Source organism: Enoplosus armatus, chromosome 17 (genome assembly GCF_043641665.1).
Source record: "Enoplosus armatus isolate fEnoArm2 chromosome 17, fEnoArm2.hap1, whole genome shotgun sequence".
Taxonomy (NCBI): Eukaryota; Metazoa; Chordata; class Actinopteri; order Centrarchiformes; family Enoplosidae; genus Enoplosus; species Enoplosus armatus.
Window position 1 is genome coordinate 16,671,139 of NC_092196.1, and position 10,642 is coordinate 16,681,780.

A 10,642-nucleotide genomic window follows, 5' to 3' on the forward strand; every position below is an offset into this window, starting at 1 on the left:
CATAAGCCCAGGAATATTTTACATATTCCTAGGTATATTTAGTATATTCTTTGTGTCCCTAAATGCTAAATTTGTATCTGCTCGTGTGGTGGCTGGTACAATTTTAACCTTTAGCCATTTTTGTCCCACAAGAAAGGAGAGTGGCAGAGATGGCATTTCGCTGTAATTGTACCTTGTATGATTGCATGTGACAAATTGATTGATTGACAGTCCTGAAAAAAAGTGCTTTTATTTTTGAAACTTATAGATGCTAGTAGACCAGTGGCTACCTTGGGGGCAGGGCTTAATGAATTTATTAATACAACATGCATCTCTGTGTACTCCACATGTAGATTGTGAGGCGTTCAGGTGTCTGGTTGAATATAACCCTGCATCCTTCCATGTTAAAGCAGGCTGTGGAACAGGTGCACGCTCACTGTATGAGTTTAGGAGCTGCTGTCGTCCTGCACGCCTGACTGTGCTTATTTATTGATGTCTCCTTCCATGCAAAGACTCTCTCTGTCTGACCACTCCGACTGTGTTGGTATGGTTTGAAACCACTCCATGTGGATTCTATTACCATAGATATCCATGGGATAAAGACATCTTTGTCTTCCTTGGCTTTGTACAGTCATTGTTTTCCCAGCTCATCAGCAGCTGGAAAATCCCATTCTATTTGCAATGATGATGTTCTGCCTGGGCTCTGCAGTGTGTATGGCTTACGATAAATTAATGAAACACTGATCTGACTGTATGGATTTCCTTCTCACCCCATTTCCCATCTTTGTTTTCATCATTTCTTTTCATCAGATCCTGTTTGGAGATTCTGTTTGATTTTATAATTTACTTACCTTTCTCTCTCTGGCTGTAGCTGTCTGTCTTTTTCTGTGCATGTGTATTTGGAGCATAAGAGGGGCTGAGGCAAAAACCCTCTCTGCTTTATGCAGTGACTGTAAGCCTTTACTGAAGTGTGTGTGTGTTTGTGTGTCTACTCAGAAAAGACATTTGTTGTCCCCTAAGTCATCCTGTCTGTATAAGCACTAATTTCTCTCTTTCTTTCTGTTTCCACTAGAGAAGCAAAGCATAAGATCCTGTCTCATCAGAGTGTGCCATGGGGGCCACATTTAGTTTATTAACGCAAATTTCACAGAGTTTAAGTGACAGTAAGAAACAGCAACTGTGCTGTGACTGTTGGGGGAAGGAAATGTTTAATAATTGGTAAATTAAATGCTTGAAGAGGCTGTATTGCGACAAGCAGCCTCCAGCTAATTTCATCTCTTATTCGGCTCTCTGTCTGCCTCACTCCCAAAGTCCTGTGATTGCAAACTGCTTTGGCTCAGCCCTGCACCAGCAGCGGCCCATTAACTACACCAGATTACAAGATCAAATCAGCCCTAAACCCTGTTAACACAACTTTCAGGCTCAGAAACAGATATTCTGCAATGGCTGTACATCACCAATTATATGGAAATTAAAGAACAACAGGGTTCCTGGCTCTTTTATGCAAGGTTGAGTGTGGTGTGCGCTGAAGGCCAGAGATTGTATTTTCTGTATTTACTTCTTGACCTCTTGCTCTGTTTTAAGTGTGCTGCAGATTATTTTGGAAAGATGTTCTTGTTGTGACTGTCAAAACATATAGTTATGTCAAGTTGCTGGACTGACATTTGCATACATGTGGTGTGGTTCCAAGAAAACTGGGTTTGTTTTGTTGTTTTGTTTGTATTGATTCATAAAGTAGAGGTAGTATAGATGATGTGAGTAGAGTGAGTTGTATTTAGGATAGAGCTCACAAGTACAGTATCTTGAACAGGAATTTGGCAAGACAGGGATTTGTGATACCTTTTTTTTTCTTTTTGGCTTTTGGTGCTCAGGTGAGGAGGCCTGTGTATATGTGTGTACATGTGCACACGTTTGTAAGCATTTGTTCATTTGAGGCCTGATGCATGCATCAGGATATTCTCTAAGAACAACATTTTCGTGTGGTGGGAGACAATATTACTGCATGATTAGATAGGGAGTGCATGGCATACTTTTATTGTAAGAGTTTTGAATATTAAACCAAAGAATTTGACTATTCTGATCCTGATTCTGATATTCAGTATTATGTAGCTGTTGCATAAATATTATCTCTACCCTTGGAAAATGTCATTTACAGTTATTTTTCAAAACATTAGCAAGAGTCTGCCACTGGACTGAGGTGAGTCTCCTGCTCTCCAACAGAAATGAATTTAATTAAAGACTTCTCTTGACAGCAGCTGAGGTACCGTATCTGCCGACTAGTTACTGAAAAGACTTGAGGATTAAAGAATGATATGACTTGTGATGATGGGCTTTCTGTGAATTAAAATGTATTATGTTTCGTCAGTGAATCAAAGCTGGAGTGGCATAAGGTCAGTTGACAAGCAGGCTGAGACATACAGCTTTAGGAGGAGTTTGTTCTTAAAGCCCAGAGGATTAGTAATGGTCTGCCTGGGCTAAATGAAGCTGGACCTACTGATAGACCAATTAAAGATTAGCCTGCATTGCGCTACCTCAATTTTACCCCCATTAGCAATGCAGCACATTGTATGCTGAACTGCTTTTGTGGCCATTAAGCAGCTCATGAGGAGCTGGCTAGATGTCTTTTGTTCTGCAGACTTTGTGTTGCACACTGCAAAAGTGAAACAGTGACCATAAGAGCAAGCAAATTGTTCTATTCTTAACTTCATTAAGGACATAATGTTTTCCCTTCTGCTTGTCTGTTAGTTAACAGCATGGGTTAGATACAAGTTAACAGATTTCACTTAAACTTGGTTGAAAGAACAAGTGATTCATGGATTTGGATCTATGTGCAGAACTAAGAAACTTTCAAAGGAATGTTTAATATTGAGAAATAGGATTTTTTTTTAACATTTTGGTATTTTATCTTGAACAACTGTTAATGTACTGTAGTTAAAAATGATACATGTATGCCATGATTATCTATAACTATTTGTATTTTGATGTCTGAGCATTTTATATTTCATTAAAGAACAAATCTAGAGGATTTTGCGTCCTTGTCGGAGGTATGCACTCTCTATTTAACTCCTATACTTAAATATACTTAAAGGTTCAAGTTTATTGTCATTGTAATATGCATTAGAAGCAGTGCATTCCAGTGCAATGAAAACATTTCATGCTCTGGCTACCTCCCTACAATGCGCAATAGAACAATAGTGCAATTAAAAACAAGAAATGCACACATGCACACACATAGATGCACCCCTTCATGTATATATGTATATGTATTCATACATATGTATATATATACACACACACACACACACACAAACAGTCATACATGCAAATAGACACCCTTACCCGCATACAGTACATACAGTTAGGTTTGCGGCAAACAATATGAAATGAAGATAATACATACACAATACAAAATACAACAGCAGCTGTCAACAACTCTCAACAGGATAAGACACATTCAGCCACATTCTTTAATGAGGTTTAAGTGAAGTAATTGTCCTGTGTGTATAATTAAGATGTTTGCACTTGTTTAAGGACAATTCAATTTCTGCTCATAAATTACTGATATAAACTTATTGTGTATTCTATTTATAATTCACATGTCATGTGTGTGTTTGTGTCCAGGTCTGGACTTCCATGAGGACCTGCATCGCATTGGGGCAAAGGAGGGTTTGAAAGGCCGCAAACTTCAGAAGGCCATGGAGAGCTACGCTTGGAACATCACTGTCCTCAAGGTAAGATGGACTGAACCACACAACAAAGACCCCTATATTATTCTGGAGACCCAAACCGTATAACCAGCTGGACATGGTGTCTTAAGAAAGCTCTCTGGGCTAATTGTGTTTGCCTCCTCTCTAATCCCTAAATCTCTTAATTAATTACTGTTGATTCAAAGTTCTGTAAATTTTATTTACTCATGAAACTATCTTGACATGATAGGATTGTTCACACTTGTTTGTACACACACACATGCTGCTCTATTATTTCTCACAAGGGTACATTGGGCCCCTTGGTCATGCCTTGAAGATGATGCTCAGCAAAATGCATTCTTGTCTCTGCCTGCCACATGGGGAGATAAGGTTGCTCAACGCCTTTATGAGTACCGGTGGTCATACCAGCACTGATAAACCACCACACGCTGCTCAGACTGTGCTCTGCACAGTGGGCCTGTTTAGCTAAATAAGGACAGAGCAGCCTGGATATTTTTATCTCATCTCATCACCCTGAAATCATTCAGTATTGAGTGAAGCTCCCTTGGCTGAGCTTTTTGCTTGAGTGTCAGGTTAGGTAAATGTCTGATTGCTTGATTCTTCTTTCCCTTTTCAGGTCTGCCTTATCGAGTAGGATGATAGTAAAGATTAGTAACTAACAATTATTTCAATAACAATAAATACATCAATCATTTTTCATTTAATTTATTAATAGTTTAGTCTATACAATGTCAGAAAATAGTGAAAAATGACCCAGAAATGAAAGTGACATCTTTGCTTGTTGCTTGACAAACTGTCAAACAAAATAGATTTAATTTACAATGACATAAAACAGTTAAAAGCAGCAAATCCTAAAATTTGGGAAGCTGCTGAAATAACTAGGTTGATGATTAGCTGATTAAACGTTTCAGCAGCAGTAAAGGTTATGGCTATAGCACTAGTAAGTCAGTTTTAAAAGTATTTGTGTTCTTGCTTTTTTCTTGACCCAATTCAACAACTTCCAGATTTATTGTAATTAAGCTTCATTGTACTCTCTAGAATGGGGTAATGTGAAATTGTGTGCTTAAGTAACATAACAGATGGACACCCAAACCTAATCCCTACCTCACCCACATTCCCTCTATACCAATCACCCCTAAACTTCTTATTCCTGTCTCTCAGAATCAGAATCAGAATCAGAAACTGTTTATTGCCAAGTAACATACATTACAAAGAATTTGCCGTGGTCTGAAGGTGCTATTGTTTTGACAACAAATAAGTAGAATATAAAAGGTAAAATAAGAATAAAAATAAAAATAAGATAAGATAAGATAAATAACAACAGTGCAGTGACCAAAATAAGGTAAAGTGTCCAGATAAAGTGTCCAGTAGGGGGTGGGTGCGTTAATGTAAGGCAGGGGGGACAGGGGTGATGTACGTTAATATAACGTATAACTTGTGTTTGTGTCCGTGGGGGGGGGGGGGTGGGGGGGGGTCAATGTAGGTTTGAAGAAACTGTTTTTGTGGCGGGAGGTTTTGGTCCTGATGGACCGCAGCCTCCTGCCAGAGGGGAGGGGGTCGAACAGATGGTGTCCGGGGTGGGAAGGGTCAGCAGCGATCTTCCCTGCTCTCCTCAGGGTCCTGGAGGAGTACAGGTCCTGAAGAACACAAACACATACACTCCAAACACATACATCCCTCTTTCGTCCTTTCCTGGTTCTCTAATTTCTTTGATGAGCCACAATCTCAACATGAAGGCATCTCTGCGTTTCTCTTCTCATTCTTCAGTTGTAATCTGTGTCTCATACTGAACATTTGGTGAGAGCCTGTTGCCCGTTTGCCAAGGCTGGCAGCCATGCCCAGTTATTTCACCTGTCAGCCTCTCCAGATCCTCAGCAGGCCTGGAAGCACTCGCTGTTAGATGGTAAGGAAGCTGTGAGGAAGTAAGAGAGAGAGAAAGAGTCGTGTCTTCTCTCTGTCTCTCACTCTCTGTTTCCCCATCTCCCTCTCCACCCTTACTTTGACAGTAACAGTCAGATCAGACCTGTCATGGTGAATGAGGGTATTTGCCTATTTCTACCCATGATACCGCCCTGTCACTCATCTTAGCTCCCTGTCAAGAGAAAAGCATCAGATAGACAAAAAGAGGAAGATGCTCGGAAGAAAGTGTCAAGCATATTGCAGCCATTTTAAAGAAAAATAATGGGCTCCAAAAACATGCTGCATCTTGTTGTCTCCCAAATCACTCACCATTGTAGTTTCTACTGTAATTAAATGGTATTTTATCACATCTAATCGAGCCCTTGCTAAAGTAGTTTAAATTTTAGCTCTAGGTGGCCAACCATCACAAATTTGGCCCTGTTTTGTCTTGCCAGCACTCATTTTATGCTGTTTCACTCTTGAGCTCATATATTTGTTTTGTTCTATATAGGTGATGGCTCAAGTGGGAACTTATTGAGTCCATAAACGAGAAGTTCAAGTTGAGGTGCATGGCTGTCAGTCCTGCTCGTGCTCCGCTGTCACATAACACTCTCTACATCTACAACCTTAAAGTAATATACAGTAAAGGCAGGTTATTGCCTGCTGATGGTTCTATTAAAGGGGATGGACTGATTTTGACAAACAAGGAGGAGATTAGGATAGAATTTAATGAGGATATAGTGGTGGGATTTGGTGGCTGCCGTTGCTTGGGCTTAGCCCCCTGTGGATGGCTTTAGGCCAGCTTTAGGGGTGAATGTACCCGAATACAAGTGCCGTCGTGATTTGGCTCTGGCAGCACAGGACAGGCTTCTTGCTGTCTTATTTTATGCCTGGTGAGTCATGACTTACATAATTTCTGTTTTTCAAACATATGACTTATTCATGCTTGTGGTCTGTGTGCTGGAGTGGCTCAGGTAAAAGGCCACTTGCAGCATGTTAACATCGCCTGGGAATAGAGTGTTGGACGTTGTGTGCAGGGCAGCACCTTTACTCTTTCTGCAATATGTTAGACTGCTGTGCCTGCCTTGGGGTACTGAGAACTTTATCCCTTTTACCATTTACACTGGGGTCTGGTCAGCCTTTGCCTCTTCACAGGGATGTTAACTTAACGAGCTGTCACAGCGGGTCATACTGAGTCCAGAGTGAAGTTCAGTGGGAGGGAAGGAAAATATGCAGATTCACAGATGAGACTTTCAACTTGCTTGTGAACAGATGTTGGAGGGATGGTGGTGTAAGGAAAGTGTTGGAGCAGACACGCTGAAAGAGAGGGGGTTGTGTCAAGGCTGAGAGGCCTAAGGGGAAGAGTCAAGGATTTAAAGACAATAGAAGTGGAGGGAATTTTATAATAGCATGTGGTCAGATTTCTTTTCTTTTTTCTTTTAGCCAGTTCTAATAATATAAGCACCTCTCACACACAGAAATAACTGCGTGTGGAGAACTCTCCACCACATTTCCACATGGCAGAGACAGCTAGCTTAAGGAAGCAGGCAGCCATGGCAGTGGCCCAGATTGACTTGACAGTGCTGTAAAGCAGGATGCCAGCCCTGACCACTTCCTCCACATATGGCAGGGATTCAACTCTGGTCTGCTCCCAAATAAAGAGCAGAAACGTAGTATAACATTATCACCATATGACAGCACTATTCACCAGCTGAGAGGAGCAGTAGTAAGGGCTGGCAGGCAACCAAAGGCCCTCTTTCAATGGCTTTATACTGCCCCCTTCTGCATCTTACTAGTTAATGCACTAAGGAAAATCTCTTTTCAAAAGAGACCAGGCCAAAAGGGTAGCACAGAACTAGGTGATGTTATCTAATTCAGATAGGCTAAGTTAAATCAGTCCTAAGGATATCGAAGATGCTTCTTGCTATTTTTATTGCCCTAAAATCTTATATGGTTATGTGTTGCTGACAAAGTGGTCTCTCTTTCTGTCCCCCTCTCTCTCTCTCACTTTGTCTCAATCTCAGGGCCAGGCAGACCTGCTGAAGCACGCTAAGAGCGAGGCGCTGGACACCCTGCGTCAGATCCACTGTGCAGCCCAGTCCTGTGGTCTCAGTAAGAACGGAGCAGCTTCTCCCCAGCTCCAGCACCATCCTCACCACCAGCCACAGCAGGTCCAGATACAGCAACAGCCTCAGGCCAAGGCCCACCCACAGCCCCCACCACTACACCATTCCCAAACTCAGCCCCAATCCCAGACCGCACCTCAGGCTTATCTCCATCCCCTTCCCCAGCAACATCCCCAGCTACCAGCTCTCCCCCTGGTTCAAACTTTCTCAAAGCCACCAGCCTATCATCAACCCCCACCACTACCACAGCTCCAATTTCAGTTCCAGAGCCAGCAGCAGAGGGCAGTAGGACCTCTGGATGCCATCCCTGAGAAAGAGATGGTCAGTGACGATCCCGCGACATCCTGCTGACCCGCAGCCTGTGCCCACAGAGAATTCTACCCAAAGAGAGACAGAGAAAGCGAGATAGAGATGGAAAAGCAGAAGGATGTAGAAGAAAAGCAGGAAGCCAGTAACAAAAGGGAGTTGGAGGAAGTGGCTGAGAGAGTTAAAGGGATGATGATGGTGAGGAAGGCTCGTCGTGTTAGAAGTGAGACACAAGTCTGAGAGGAGGTTTGAGTTGGCCAGAGGGCTGAAGGAGAAAAGAAAGAGAGACCTCACGCTTCTATCACACATTTATAAACAGGATTGAAAACTGGAAAGACGATGTTTACTTTTCTCTGCCATAGATTTGGAAGATAATCTTTCATCTGAGCCAGGAAGTTTAGGTCTCTCTCTTGTTTTCTCTCTTGTGAAAAGTCCAAAAGTGTAACAGCTGGTAACAAACTTCTGGTATGAGTTATATATCCCTGTCTCTCTCTGGGCAGAGCTAGTTACACGCCCCTCCACTATGTACTCTAGCTCTGTGGGTACAGGCTTTACCTCACATTGGCATTTTCTGCCACACATTTGCCTTTTCATTTCCAGAGACTCCTCGGCATGTCTTTGAGCTTTTTTATTTCTTCATGCTTACACTCTTCCTCTTCCATAGTAGACATAAAGCTGAGTGCAAACCGTCACTCCTTTCAAAGAAGAGGATGCCATTTTTATTTTAAGTGCACAAAGTAGAGCAGCTTGACTAGGCTGAGCTTAGTAGGAGTCACAGATGACTATTTCAGCACAAACCAGGGAGCTGTAGAGCTAAAAGAGATGATGTGTTCAGTCACATTGACTCTTTTCTTGCATCCCTTGCTGGTGTTAACCTCCATCGAGCCCCACACATCTCCAGTGTCATTCCTTAGGATTTAAGTTCTTCAGCATTCCTGGACTCTCCCCACTGGGTCTCCTTGTCTCCTCCCTAGGGGCTGTGTGTGTGATGTTACGTGAGTTGGTGTTTTGGTCCCCGGGGTGGAGCTAGCCCACGTCCGTAAGTGGCGGAGCTGACCAGCCAGTCACAACTGGAATATTTGACCCTACCTGTTAGAGGTCAAAGGTCAACAGTAACATGGTACTGCTGTCAGTAACAACACAAAGTGAATATAGATGTAAACTGTATGTAAAATGTACGAAAAGAACATATATTGCTATAATAATTCTCGCAGACACAGACATTAATGATTGATATTATAATAATTGTTGTTAGTTCTATTGATATTCTGATTCTTTTTTAACATTACTTCCACATATACAGTGATTTGACACTTGTTGTTCTGTGGTGCAGATCAGGACAACCGGTGCATGTGGGACTGGGACGAGGGATTACGGGTTAGTGCCACAACACGAGGGTCAAACAATAACCAGACATGTTTCACTGCAAAGTCCTTTAGTGGCCCATTAAAACTGGCTTCATTGTTTATCCTGTCTCCTCTCGTTCATTTCTCTTTAATGACTTTCAAACGGGGCAACATGCAAATCTATTTTACAAGGATACTTGAATTTCAGCAATGTATCAGTCAGTACGTAGACTGATATTTTGCTGAAAATGTTTTAGTTATTCAGGATTCACAAAATGTGTGAATCTGTGAGTGAAGTGACTTTTGATTGGTTTCAAACAGACATTGTTCGCTTGTTAGAGCATTCTGAAAGCAGCTTTCACAGTGAATCTAACACAATCAATAAAACCTTCTGAAAGCTTTATTGATTGCTTCTGATGCACTGTTAATTCTCTTGTTCTAAAATTATTTTCTTATCAATAAAAAAGAAGTAGGCCATTTATTTCATCATTGATTAGTTTGTCTGTTTAAAGCAATGCTTCCTGTTGTCCATAAGATGGCAACAAATATTAAGTAAATTACTGTGAAGGTGAAAAGATGAAAAACTATCTGAAAGTCAATAATTGCTTTCAAGTGATTTTTGTGTTGAGGGGAGTGCCAGTATTCTACGGTTTATAAAGCAGGTCATGCGGAAGCAGGGGTGTAGATAAGAGTTACTAGCTTCCCAAAAGAATATTTTTTCAATTAAAATAATCCTACTTGAACTCTACTAGTACTTGGGGTCCTTATCAGCTGTGGGCCCGTAGATTAATCAATACTGTTCACCCCACCAGTGAACAATCTGTGTAGGAGGATGATGCACAAGACTGTGTCAGTGATGTGTCAGTATGGCACCTTTTGTACCAGAGAATAAAGCCCATAGAAGCTCATTAGCATGACTTTTGAATGAGTTTGTCATTAGGACTGAGAAAGGGCATGTGGGCTTTTTCTATATTTATATTTTAAAACTCATAGGACACATTAGCTAATTGATTTCTGTCCCCAGCCACTCATTACAATGTTATGTCATCATAAACCATTGGCATGTGGCCACAAAGAAATACCTGTAGTTCATCAAAGGTCCAGAGAAGTTCCTTGGAGATGATCTGCCACAGGAGACTAATTAATGGCAGCGAGCCTGACATCAACAAGAGAATTGGTGGTTTTGTGTCATGTTTGTGGTTGGCCTGAATGACGTTTTGGGCATCACAGAACAATATAAAAGACACTTGTTCTTCCCATGGGGAGATAAGAAGATCAG

At 41.5% G+C, this 10,642-nt stretch overlaps 1 protein-coding gene across 1 annotated transcript in view; it reads left to right on the forward strand.

Annotated features, from left to right (window-relative positions):
- Positions 1-8,062, forward strand: part of LOC139299618 (inactive phospholipase C-like protein 2) — a 58,872-nt gene extending 50,810 nt beyond the window's left edge. The window contains exons 5-6 of the mRNA XM_070922441.1: positions 3,601-3,710; positions 7,610-8,062. Of these exons, the coding sequence (XP_070778542.1) occupies positions 3,601-3,710; positions 7,610-8,062 (563 nt within the window). The remainder of the gene's footprint in view (positions 1-3,600; positions 3,711-7,609) is intronic.
- The last annotated feature ends 2,580 nt before the right edge of the window (positions 8,063-10,642 follow it).